The sequence below is a fragment of the Oncorhynchus clarkii genome, chromosome 4, assembly GCF_045791955.1.
Source record: "Oncorhynchus clarkii lewisi isolate Uvic-CL-2024 chromosome 4, UVic_Ocla_1.0, whole genome shotgun sequence".
Lineage (NCBI taxonomy): Eukaryota > Metazoa > Chordata > Actinopteri > Salmoniformes > Salmonidae > Oncorhynchus > Oncorhynchus clarkii.
In genome coordinates, this window is record NC_092150.1 from 52,923,788 (window position 1) to 52,937,754 (window position 13,967).

General features: G+C 42.8%; 1 protein-coding gene across 4 annotated transcripts in view; it reads right to left on the reverse strand.

The window, feature by feature from the left end:
• Nucleotides 1-13,967, reverse strand: part of LOC139406952 (serine/threonine-protein kinase MRCK beta-like) — a 164,385-nt gene that overhangs the window by 121,924 nt on the left and 28,494 nt on the right. For all 4 annotated transcript variants that reach the window (XM_071150147.1, XM_071150146.1, XM_071150148.1 and 1 more), the window contains exons 3-5: nt 6,610-6,693; nt 3,114-3,209; nt 1,212-1,360 (exon numbers count right to left, since the gene is read on the reverse strand). In XM_071150147.1, the coding sequence (XP_071006248.1) occupies nt 1,212-1,360; nt 3,114-3,209; nt 6,610-6,693 (329 nt within the window). The remainder of the gene's footprint in view (nt 1-1,211; nt 1,361-3,113; nt 3,210-6,609; nt 6,694-13,967) is intronic.

Consider the following 13,967-nt stretch of genomic DNA (forward strand, 5'->3'; position numbering starts at 1 on the left):
GAGGCTATATACAGGGGGTACCGGTACAGAGTCCATGTGGAGGCTATATACAGGGTGTGACGGTACAGAGTCAATGTGGAGGCTATATACAGGGGGTACCGGTACAGAGTCAATGTGGAGGCTATATACAGGGTGTTACGGTACAGAGTCAATGTGGAGGCTATATACAGGGGGTACCGGTACAGAGTCAATGTGGAGGCTATATACAGGGTGTGACGGTACAGAGTCAATGTGGAGGCTATATACAGGGGGTACCGGTACAGAGTCAATGTGGAGGCTATATACAGGGGGGTACCGGTACAGAGTCAATGTGGAGGCTATATACAGGGTGTTACGGTACAGAGTCAATGTGGAGGCTATATACAGGGGGTACAGGTACAGAGTCAATGTGTGCGGGGCACCGGTGTCGAGGAATTTGAGGTAATTATGTACATGTAGGTATAGTTGTTAAAGTGGCTAAGCATAGATAATAACAGAGTAGTAGCAGCGTGGGGGGGGGGGGGCAATGCAAATAGTCTGTGTAGCCATTTGATTAGCTGTTCAGGAGTCTTATGGCTTGGGGGTAGAAGCTGTTTTAGAAGCCTCTTGGTCCTAGACTTGGCGCTCCGGTACCACTTGCCATGCAGTAGCAGAGAGAACAGTCTATGACTAGGGTGTCTTTGATGATTTTTAGGGCCTTCCTCTGACACCGCCTGGTATAGAGGTCCTGGATGTCAGGAAGCTTGGTCCCGGTGAAGTACTGTGCCCTACTCGCACAGACACAGACACACTGGGGCGGCAAGTAGTCTAGTGGTACTACTCCTACTCTGTACCTGTTACAGATTCACATCTCTTCAAACACTTCCAGAGAGAGATCTGCCTACTCTGTACCTGTTACAGATTCACATTCACCTCTCTTCAAACACTTCCAGAGAGAGATCTGCCTACTCTGTACCTGTTACAGATTCATATTCACCTCTCTTCAAACACCAGAGAGATCTGCCTACTCTGTACCTGTTACAGATTCACATCTCTTCAAACACTTCCAGAGAGAGAGAGATCTGCCTACTCTGTACCTGTTACAGATTCACATCTCTTCAAACACTTCCAGAGAGAGATCTGCCTACTCTGTACCTGTTACAGATTCACATTCACCTCTCTTCAACACTTCCAGAGAGAGATCTGCCATTCTATATATCGATCACAGATACACTGACACACATCCCTCTTACCTGTGGACGTAGTGTTGTTGGTGTATAGAGTGGATGGCCAGCACCATCTCTGCCACATAGAACTTGGACATGTCCTCTGGGAGACGGTCCTCAAACTTACTGAGCAGGGTCAAGAGGTCACCGCCCACATAGTAGTCCATCACCAAGTACTACAGAGGAGAGACAGGTTATATTGTGTTAACACACAGTGGTCCATCACCAGGTACTACAGAGGAGAGACAGGTTATATTGTGTTAACACACAGTAGTCCATCACCAGGTATTGCAGAGATAATGGCAAAGCAAAAAATTTATTAATACAAATAAAAAAGCTGACATTTCACATTTACATGGATTTATTCAAATAAATAAAAAACTGAAATTTCACATTTACATAAGCATCTAGACCCTTTACTCAGTACTTTGTTGAAACATCTTTGGCAGTGATTACAGTCTCGAGTCTTCTTGGGTATGAATGAAAACAGGATGCACCTGAGCTCAATTGAGAGTCTCATAGCTAAAGGGTCTGAATACTTACAGTGGGGAGAACAAGTATTTGATAACCTGCAAAAATCGGCAGTGTTTCCTACTTACAAAGCATGTAGAGGTCTGTACTTTTTATCATAGGTACACTTCAACTGTGAGAGACGGAATCTAAAACAAAAATCCAGAAAATCACATTGTATGATTTTTAATTAATTAATTTGCATTTTATTGCATGACATAAGTATTTGATCACCTACCAACCAGTAAGAATTCTGGTTCTCACAGACCTGTTAGTTTTTCTTTAAGAAGCCCTCCTGTTCTCCACTCATTACCTGTATAAACTGCACCTGTTTGAACTCGTTACCTGTATAAAAGACACCTGTCCACACACTCAATCAAATCAGACTCCAACCTCTCCACAATGGCCAAGACCAGAGAGCTGTGTAAGGACATCAGGGTTAAATTGTAGACCTGCACAAGGCTGGGATGGGCTACAGGACAATAAGCAAGCAGCTTGGTGAGAAGGCAACAACTGTTGGCGCAATTATTAGAAAATGAGGGAAGTTCAAGATGACGGTCAACCATCCTCGGTCTGGGGCTCCATGCAAGATCTCACCTCGTGGGGCATCAATGATCATGAGGAAGGTGAGGGATCAGCCCAGAACTACACGGCAGGACCTGGTCAATGACCTGAAGAGAGCTGGGACCACAGTCTCAAAGAAAACCATTAGAAACAAACTACGCCTTCATGGATTAAAATCCTGCAGCGCACGCAAGGTCCCCCTGCTCAAGCCAGCGCATGTCCAGGCCCGTCGATAAAAAGTACAGACCTCTACATGCATTGTAAGTAGGAAAACCTGCAAAATCGGCAGTGTATCAAATACTTGTTCTCCCCACTGTATGTAAATAAGGTATCTGTTTTTAATATTTAATAATTTCGCAAAAAAAAAAACACTTTGCTTTATCATTATGGGGTATTGTGTGTAGATTGATGAGGAAAAAATACATTGAATCAATTTTAGAATGAGGCTGTAACGTAACAAAATGTGGAAAAAGTGAAGGGGTCTGAATACTTTCTGAATACACTGTATACATAAACACACACAGATACTACACACCCAGACAGACTATACACAAGTGTGTGTGTGTGTTGGTTCTTCTATCCTTGTGGGGAACTAAAATAGCCAAATGTCCCCACAAGGATAGTAAAACAAGAAAGAAAAAAACTCCCTTGTGGGGACATTTCCCACATCCCCATGAGGACTAAGGCTATTTTAGGTTCAGGGTTACAATTAGGGTAAGGGTTTTGTGGTTAGGTTTAGGAGTTAGGGTATGGGTTTGGGGTTTAGGTTAGGGAAAATAGGATTCTGAATGAAAATGTACTTTAGGTCCCCACGAGGATAGAAGAACATTGTGTGTGTGTGTGTAAAGCTGTTACCAGGAAGTTGTCGTCCTGGAAGGCGTAGTGGAGGGTGGTGATCCACTGGCAGTCTCCGTTCACTAGAACGTTTCTCTCCTCGCGGAAACACGCCGTCTGTGTAGGAAACAATGACATCGAGGGGTCAGCTATGACATATTCCCTACCTTTCATGCACACACGGGCGAGCATACACACAAAGAAATGTGGATCAACAGAGAATTGGAAACAGTAAAATACTACAGTGCATTGCGAAAGTATTCGGCCCCCTTGAACTTTGCGACCTTTTGCCACATTTCAGGCTTCAAACATAAAGATATAAAACTGTATTTTTTTGTGAAGAATCAACAACAAGTGGGACACAATCATGAAGTGGAACGACATTTATTGGATATTTCAAACTTTTTTAACAAATCAAAAACTGAAAAAAGTTCAAGGGGGCCGAATACTTTCGCAAGGCACTGTATTTTTAAAAATGTAAATTTCATACAGGTCAGTCTGAATGAGGTATTCCTGAAAAACCACATCAATGACCCTCCTCCTCTCAGTCACTAAAAAACACATATTCGACCCTCCTCTGTCACTAAAAACCACATTTTTGACCCTCCTCCTCCTCTGTCACTAAAAACATCTTTGACCCTCCTGCCCTCAGTCATTAAAAACCACATCTTTGACCCTCCTCCTCTGTCACTAAACACCACATCTTTGACCCTCCTCCTCCTCCTCTGTCACTAAAAACATCTTTGACCCTCCTGCCCTCAGTCATTAAAAACCACATCTTTGACCCTCCTCCTCTGTCACTAAACACCACATCTTTGACCCTCCTCCTCTGTCATCGACATACCCTGAAAGGCCACTCAGTAAGGAAGAAGCAACTGCTCCAAAACCGCCATTAAAAAAAGCCAGACTACGGTTTGCAACTACACATGGGGACAAAGATTGTACTTTTTGGAGAAATGTCCACTGGTCTGATGAAAAAATAAATAGAACTGTTTGGCCATAATGATCATTGTTAGGTTTGGAGGAAAAAGGGGGAGGCTTGCAAGCCGAAGAGCACCATCCCAACCGTGAAGCACGGTTGACAGCATCGCGTTGTGGGGGTGCTTTGCTGCAGGAGGGACTGGTGCACTTCACAAAATAGATGGCTTCATGAGGTAGGGAAATTATGTGGGTATATTGAAGCAACTTCTCAAGACGGGCTAATGTAAGTACACATTTCACCTTCAGAGGTGAATTTATCAAACCTATCGCGTTGAACAAAGTGTTGTGGTGCTAGCTCTCAAACAATAGCATGGCATTTTCTCACAGTAATAGCTACTGTAAACAGTTATATTAGCAAGAATCAAAGCTTTCAGCCGATGTAAGACACATATGTACTGACATTTGTTGTTACTCTAAAATCTGCGATCTTGATACAACGCGCTGCATGATTTACGGTAGCAGAGAACTGTCTATGACTGGGGTGGGGTCTTTGAACATTTTTAGGGCCTTCCTCTGACACTGCCTGGTGTAGAGGTCCTGGATGGCAGGCAACTTAGCCCCAGTGATGTACTGGTCCGTACACACTACCCTCTGTAGTGCCTTGCGATCGGTCGGTGGCTGAGCAGTTGCCGTACTAGGCAGTGATGCAACCAGTCAGGATGCTCTCGATGGTGCAGCTGTCAAACCTTTTGAGGATCTGAGGACCCATGCCAATTTTTTTTTGTTTCCTGAGGGAATAGGCTTTGTCATGCCCTCTTCAAGACTGTCTAGTTTGTTGGTGATGTGGACACTACAGCCCCATCAATGTGAATGGGGCCTGCACGGTCCTCCTTTTCCTGTAGTACACAATCATCTCCTTAGTCTTGGTTACGTTGAGGGATAAGATGTTATTCTGGCACCACCTGGCCAGGTCTCTGACCTCCTCCCTATAGGCTGTCCATTCGTTGTCGGTGATCAGGCCTACCACTGTTGTGTCGTCTAAAAACTTGATGGTGTTGGAGTCGTACCTGGCCACGCAGTCGTGGGTGAACAGGGAGTACAGGAGGGGACTGAGCACGCACCCCTGAGGGGCTCCAGTGTTGAGGATCAGCGTGGCAGATGTGTTGCTACCTACCCTCACCACCTGGGGGCGGTCCGTCAGGAAGTGCAGGATCCAGTTGCAGAGGGAGGTGTTTAGTCCCAGGATCCTTAGCTTAGTGATGAGCTTTGAGGGCACTATGGTGTTGAACGCTGAGCTGTAGTCAATGAATAGCATTCTCACATAGGTGTTCCTTTTGTCCAGGTGGGAAAGGGCAGTGTGGAGTGCAATAGAGATTGCATCATTTGTGGACCTGTTTGGGCGGTATGCAATTTGGAGTGGGTCTAGGGTTTCTGGGAAAATGGTGTTGATGTGAGCCATTACCAACCTTTCAAAGCACTTCATGGCTACGGACGTGAGTGCTACGGGTCTGTATTCATTTAAGCATAACATATTGATGCAGTAGTAGCGAAGATGGGAAGAAGTCTGTCTACAATAAAGTGATGCTCTGCCTTAACACTATCAACAAGGCAGGTCCTACAGGCCCTAGTTGTCGCACCTTGACTACTATTCAGTCGTGTGGTCAGGTGCCACAAAAAAGGACTTAGGAAAATAGCATTTGGCTCAGAACAAGGCAGCACGTCTGGCCCTTGACAAGGCAGCACGTCCGGCCCTTGACAAGGCAGCACGTCTGGCCCTTGACAAGGCAGCACGTCTGGCCCTTGACAAGGCAGCACGTCTGGCCCTTGACAAGGCAGCACGTCTGGCCCTTGGATGTACACAGAGAGCAAATAAATAATATGCATGTCAATCTCTCCTGGCTCAAAGTGGAGGAGAGATTGACTTCATCACTACTTGTATCTGTGCGAGGTATTGACATGTTGAATGCACCGAGCTGTCTGTTTAAACTACTAGCACACAGCTCAGACACCCATACATACCCCACAAGACATGCCACCAGAGGTCTCTTCACAGTCCCCAAGTCCAGAACAGACTATGGGAGGCGCACAGTACTACATAGAGCCATGACGACATGGAACTCTATTCCACATCAAGCAACTGATGCAAGCAGTAGAATCAGATTTTAAAATCAGGTAAAAATACACCATATGGAACAGCGGGGACTGTGAAGAAACACAAACATAGGCACAGACACGTGGATTTATTACTGTAGATATGTGGTCGTGGTGGAGTAGGGGCCTGAGGGCACACAGTGTGTTGTGAAATCTCTGAATGCATTGTAATGATTTTAAATTGGTATAATCTGCCTTAATTTTGCTGGACACCAGGAAGAGGGCAGCAGCTAATGGGGATCCATAACAAATACAAGTGTATTGAACATGAAGCCTTGAGCACTTATTGGGAGCACAAATCAGTATGCAGAAATGGCTCTTCTCTATCACATATAAATAAAACTAGATCCTGCACAGGACCTTGACTTGACTGGGAATATACCTTCTAGCTCTTCTATTTATAGCTTTCAATTGGAGATTTAGGACACTACAGTATGATCCTTACCTCGGCTCTCTTCAGCATCTCCCACTTGTTCAGGATCTTCATGGCGTAAACGCGTTCTGTGTTCTTCATCTTCACCACCGCAACCTAGAGTGGGGGAGCGAAATGGAGGGAGTGGGAGAGATAAATAAAGAGATGGGAGGGGAGAGGGTGGGAGAGAGATCATTAATACACAATTAAAATGCAGCCTAATTAAGAGAGCTGAGAATTGCGGGTTCTTCCTTATTGATGTTTCCTGCCCGTTCCTACCGGCCTAGTTACTGTAAACTAGGAGCCTCCCCCAGGACACAATGCTTTCTAAGATAGTGGGTGCATTCCAAATGGCACCATAGTCGCTATATTGGGCCCTGGTCAAGAGTAGTACACTATTTATTTCACAACCTTTATTTAACTTGGCAAGTCTAAGAACAACTTCTTATTTACAATGAAGGCCTACCCCAGCCAAACCCTCCCCTAACCCGGATGACGCTGGGCCAATTGTGCGCCGCCCCATGGGATTCCCGATCACGGCCAGTTGTGATGGAACCAGGGTCTGTAGTGACGTCTCTAGCACTGAGATGCAGTACCTGAGACCGCTGCTCCACTCGGGAGCCCTAGGGATTGGGGTGCCACTTGGGTGGCAGCCATAGTGTTTTGATCCTCATATGCATACTGGATGTTGGTGTGCACTAAGGGGGAATATAGGCTTGTGTTCATTAGGCAACAAATGGAAGAAAACGGACAGAAAAAGGGAGGGACTAACTGGACTAGTTCAATAAAAAAACGCTCCTTTAGATTTTTCCGTTGCAAGTCAGCGTACTACAGTGTTTCCCCTAACATCGTACATACGGTGTTTTGCCCTCCCACTAAGCTCTGTCCCCCATCTAAAATATTTTGGCTTCAACATGTTGGATTTTGATTTGAGGGGCTAATTTGATTATTTTCCAGGTGGGACGCAATTAGGCCTTAAAATAAAATGTTGAAGCCAAAAGACTGGGTGGGACAGAGCTTATTGGGAGGGGAAAAAGCCATATGTACAATGTTAGGGGAAAAACACTGTAGTTAGCTGGCTTGTGGAGAATCTGGTCCGTAAAATAGATCTGGCCCTAGACATATGTATGAGAGCTGTTAATGAGCTATGATTAAAAAGTCTTTAAAGATGTAGAAATTGATCCCTTCGGCACATTTTGGCAAACTCCTGGCAGTCTAACTTTGCACACACACTGCTGCCATCTTGTGGACAACAACTAAATTACACCTAGAATCGCTGTCTCAATGTACTCATACGTTTCAAAGATTGGAAAAAATGTTTTTTTTTTGGTTTGGTTTAGCTTTTACGTTATATTCTCCGACATTAAGTTCACATTTCCACAAACCAACATTTTTCCTTTCAAATGGTATGAAGAAAATGCATTTCCTTGCTTCAGGTCCTGAGCTACAGGCAGTTAGATTTGGGCATGTCATTTTAGGCGGAAATTGAAGAAAAATAAGATTTATTAAGTAGCCAATTCAAAACCGTACACATGCACTTACAGGCCAAATACATCTAAACCAACAGTCATAGTGCTTCAGACATATCTGGGGAAAGGGGAGGCAGCGTAGCCTAGTGGTTAGAGCGTTGGACTAGTAACAGAAAGATTGCAAGTTCAATTCCCCGAGCTGACAAATCTGTCGTTCTGAACAAGGCAGTTAACCATGTTCCCACATGGTTTTAAATTGAATTAGAATATTTTAAAACAAAACACTAGGCCGTCATTGAAAACTAACTAGGCCGTCATTGAAAACTAACTAACTAACTTGCCTAGTTAAATAACGGTAAAATAAATGTAATAAACTTACATTGGAAGTCGGGAGTTTACAAACTCATTTTTCAACCACTCCACACATTTCTTGATAAAACTATAGTTTTGGCAAGTCTTTTAGGACATCTACTTTGTGCATGACAAGTCATTTATCCAACAACTGTTTACAGACAGATTATTTCACTTATAATTCACTGTATCACAATTCCAGTGGGTCAGAAGTTTACATACACTAAGTTGACTGTGCCTTTAATCTCTCTAGGGTACGTGGGATGGTAGCGTCCCACCTGTCAACAGCCAGTGAAACTGCAGGGCGCCAAATTCAAAACATAAATCCCATAATTAAAATTCCTCAAACATACATGTATTTTACACCATTTTAAAGAAACGCTTATTGTAAATCCAGCCACAGTGTCCGATTTTCAAAAGGCTTTAAGGCGAAAGCAAACGAAACGATTATGTTAGGTCAGAGCCAAGTCACAGAAAAACACAGCCATTTTTCCAGCCAAAGAGTGGAGTCACAAAAATATAGATAAAAATAATCAGTAACCTTTGATGATCTTCATCAGATGACACTCATAGGACTTCATGTTACACATGTATGTTTTGTTCGGTAAAGTTCATATTTATATCCAAAAATCTGAGTTTACATTGGCGCGTTACATTCAGTAGTTCCAAAACATCTGGTGATTTTGCAGAGAGCCACATTAAATTTACAGAAATACTCATAATAAACATTGATAAACGATAGAAGTGTTATTCACAGAATTAAAGAAACTTCTCCTTAATGCAACCGCTGTCTCAGATTTAAAAAAAACCTTTACGGAAAAAGCAAACCATGCAATAATCTGAGTACGGCGCTCAGACGAAAAATGAAGCCAAATTGATATCCGCCATGTTGGGAGTCAACATTAGTCAGAAATAGCATTATAAATATTGACTTACCTTTGATGATCATCAGAATGCTCTCCCAGGAATCCCAGTCCCACAATAAATGTTTGTTTTGTTCGATAATGTTCATCATTTATGTCCAAATAGCTACATTTGTTAGTGCGTTTTGTAAACAAATCCAAAGTCACGAAGAGCGTTCACTAGGAGCACACAAATGTCAAAACGTTCCGTTACAGTCCATAGAAACATGTGAAACAATGTAGGGAATCAATCTTTAGGATGTTTTTAACATAAATCTTCAATAATGTTCCAACCAGAGAATTCCTTTGTCTTCAGAAATGCAATGGAACGCAGGTCGCTCGTGGAGCTCGTGGCTGCTGGCAGACCTCTGACTCATTCCCCTCTCATTCGGCACCACTTCACAGTAGAAGCATCAAACAAGTTTCTAAAGACTGTTGACATCTAGTGAAAGCCTTAGGAAGTCCAACATGACCACAGACACTGTGTATTCGATAGGGCAAGAGTCGAAAAACTACAAACCTCAGATTTCCCACTTCCTGGTTGGATTTTTTCTCAGGTTTTTGCCTGCCATATGAGTTCTGTTATACTCACAGACATCATTCAAACAGTTTTAGAAACTTCAGAGTGTTTTCTATCCAATACCACTAATAACATGCATATTCTAGCTTTTATGGCAGAGTAGCAGGCAGTTTAAGTTGGGCACACTTTTCATTCAAAATTCCCAATGCTTCCCCCTACCCTAGAGAAGTTAAACAGCTTGGAAAATGATGTAATGGAATATCTAAAGAAATCAGCCAAGACTTCAGAAAGAAAATTGTAGGCCTCCACAAGTCTGGTTCATCCTTAGGAGCAATTTCCAAATGCCTGAAGGTACCCCGTTCAGCTGTAAACACAATAGTACGCAAGCATAAACACCATGGGACCACGCAGCCGTCATATTGCTCAGGAAAGAGACACGTTCTGTCTCCTAGAGATGAACGTACTTTGTTTTGCGAAGTGCTAATCAATCCCAGAACTGCAGCAAAGGACCTTGTAAAGATGCTGGAGGAAACAGGTAGAAAAGTATCTATATCTACAGTAAAACAAGTCCTATATCGACATAACCTGAGAGGCCGCTCAGCAAGGACAAAGCCACTGCTCCAAAACCGCCATAAAAAAGCTAGACTATGGTTTGAAACTGCACATGGGGACAAAGATCATACTTTTTGGAGAAATGTCCTCTGGTCTGATGAAACAAAAATAGAACTGTTTGGCCATAATGACCATCGTTATGTTTGGAGGATAAAGGGAAGGGTTGCAAGCCGAAGAACACCATACAAACCGTGAAGCACGGGGTTGGCAGCATCATGCTGTGGGGGTGCTTTGCTGCAGGAGGGACTGGTGCACTTCACAAAATAGATGGCATCATGAGGCAGGGAAATTATGTGGATATATTGAAGTAAAATCATCATCAAGACATCAATCAGGAAGTTAGAGCTTGGTCGCAAATGGGTCTTCCAAAAGGACAATGACCCCAAGCATACTTCCAAAGTTGTGGCAAAATGGCTTAAGGACAAAGTCAATGTATTGGAGTGGCCATCACAAAGCCCTGACCTCAATCCTATAGAAAATGTGTGGGCAGAACTGAAAAAGTGTGTGCGAACAAGGGTGCCTCCAAACCTGACTCAGTTACACCAGCGCTGTCAGGAGGAATGGAACAGAATTCACCCAACTTATTGTGGGAAGCTTGTGGAAGGCTACCCGAAACGTTTGACCCAAGTTAAACAATTTAAAGGCAATGCTACCAAATACTAATTGAGTATGTAAACTTCTGACCCACTGGGAATGTGATGAAAGAAATAAAAGCTGAAATCAATCATTCTCTCTACTATTATTCTGACGTTTCACATTCTAAAGTGGTGATCCTAACTGACCTAAGACAAGGAATTTTTACTAGGCTTAAATGTCAGGAATTGTGAAAAAATTAATTTAAATGTATTTGGCTAAGGTGTATGTAAACTTCCGATTTCAACTGTAACGGCCCACTTGGAGTTTGCCAAAAAGGCACCTAAAAAAAGGCACAGAGTAAAGGGTCTGAATACTTATTGCATACTTCAGTTTATTATTTTTTATACATTTGCTACCATTGATAAAAATCTGTTTCTGCTTTGCCATTATGGGGTATCATGTGTAGATTGATTTGGGGGAAAAACTATTTAATCCATTTTCGAATAAGGCTGTAGTAAAGTAACAAAATGTGGAAAAAGTCTAGAGGTCTGAATGATTTCTGAATGCACTGTATGGAAGGACATGAATTCCAAAAATAAAACTAAAAAGTGTGTTGAGTGAGACTAAGGAGTTAAGAGACTTGACAAAGGCCTTCCAATACTTCCTAATACAATTTGCACCAAGTTCGTCATGATTGACTGAGTGGAAGGAAGGTGAGAGGTCGAAGAGCTTCCATTGGGTCTGATGCCCGGGTTACTGAATGACTTATCGGGTACAGAATCCCTCAAAGCCCTCATGCACTTGCACAGCCCTGTGTGTGTGTGGGGGGGGGGGGGGGGTATTGCTCTGGGCCTATGAGGGGATCATTGAGGATAGTAGTGTAGCTGTAGTGAATATGGAAAGCAGGTGGTGATCAAAATGTAAGGGAACACCCCCCTGAAATGTACAAAAATGAATGGAAGTCATTGGCACTGTACGAACCATATACACGTGTCCAATACCACTCAATTCAGTGTTGTTTCATTCAAAGTTGATTGCAAATGCCATATGGCAAATGCCAAGTGTAACACTCCAAAAATCCAACAGATGGCGACTGCGCTCCACCGTGATTTTTCATATTGCAAAAGACCCAAAAGTACAATTTCGAAAAACGTATCACCCCCTTAAAAAAGTGCTTTCTGGACCGTTTTTTGAAATTCTTTCAAATTTTTGTGTCAATTACACATGTATAAGAACTGTATCAACATACTTTATTCATATTTTATTATCATTTCTTTTGTTATTTTTTTTACTTGTGCATAAGGCATATGTTTTGTCCATTTGCAATATGATTAAATAGGAAGTCAAGTCACTTTTCTTTTTGGCCAAATGCCATAATAAATGTCCAAATGCAATATGAAAGATTTGAAAGTGCCAAATCAGGGTGTTATGTCCATTTGCCATGTACGATCAATGGAAGTCGGTTTACAAACCCAAAAGTCAGTGAACCATGTCCAAAAGGCATTTATACTGCCAAAATGATATATATCACTATGTTAAGCCATGAATCAACCTAGATGGTCTATTTGTCATGTATGATGAGGGAGAAGTGGGACTGTTGTTTAACGATTTTTTGAAAAACGTCCAAATTGGATGGGCACGGGTGGGGGGTGCTCCCTACCCAACTGTGGACATCTTGCTACCCCGTAATGGCATTTAAAAACCATTTGAAAAATGTGCTCCTGGTAACACGTTCCAATCACCAGGTCCACTCCGGCTGTGCATGCGCAATATATTTCAATAGGCATTTACCATCACGAATTTGGCATGCTCAAAAATACTGCAGAAATGCGAAATTGACTGGCCCGATGAACTCGGGATGGGCAGTGTTTCTGGTTCCTCTCCATCGCTCGTTGGTGTTGATTTCAGAATGCCATTTTGGTGATGGTCCCTCTCTGTTTAAAGATATTGCAAATGGACAATAGTCACCAGCAAGTTACCGTCCATCAGTCAATTAGATATCATTCTGAAACCAAACGGATACCATCTGAACCAAACCCACTTTTTCCAACTCGTTTAGAAGCCAACTTTCACATATTTCAGAGCAGGCCCAAAATTCACAGCGCCTTCTGTTTAAAACATAATAAAAACGTAAAACACATAGTTACGTTCTAGCTGCGGGTCCAGTTCTGACATTGTGTGTAGGCCTATGCGAGGAGACCCTGAATCTCGGCTCGATAGGTCATTCGGTGCCCGAGCAAGATTTTAATTGGTGCTGAAAATCCACTTTTTTCCATGCCTTGCTACGGGGTCCTTGAATGAGCTATCGGACAGAAACGTTGGGGTCCGTCTCTATGGGCCGAGCCGGTTTCAATGCACCTAGTCTTGCGACTCTGGGACTTTTCTAAATGTCATCATTTTCGTAATGGTCAAAATGAATTGAAGTCATTGCAAATGTACGAGGCTGTTTCTCAGCCTGAGAACCTTCTAGAGCCACGTAGCTCACCACGCACCGAGGTCTAGAACAGGTTTCTAAAGTTTCAGAACTCTAGGTCTGACGGTTCTTTTTTAGTTTGAACAAAGGTAACTATTGCAGGCACTGTCTGTCTCTGTGTCCCTCTGGCCTAGCTGTGTGTGTGTGATTTTTTTTCTTAGAAATTTTATGGGAGACATGACTGATTTACAGTTCATGGGGGTTGCCTAATCACACATATGAAGTTTTGAAAAGATCTGACCTTTTTAACCCTTCGAAACAGCCCCTATGACACCTTTTAAGGCACTTCCGGTTGACACAGGAAGCTATAAGTAAACACATATCCTGATTGGGCTATGCCTTTACAGAATCCTGAGTTTTAAGTGTTTACGTTAAGAACTGACCGATTTACACAGGGTTGAATGCACTATTTATCACAAACTGCTGGTTGGGTATGGAAAAACACTTTTAGGGTGATTTTAACCACTTCCGGTTGGTCCAGGAATCTT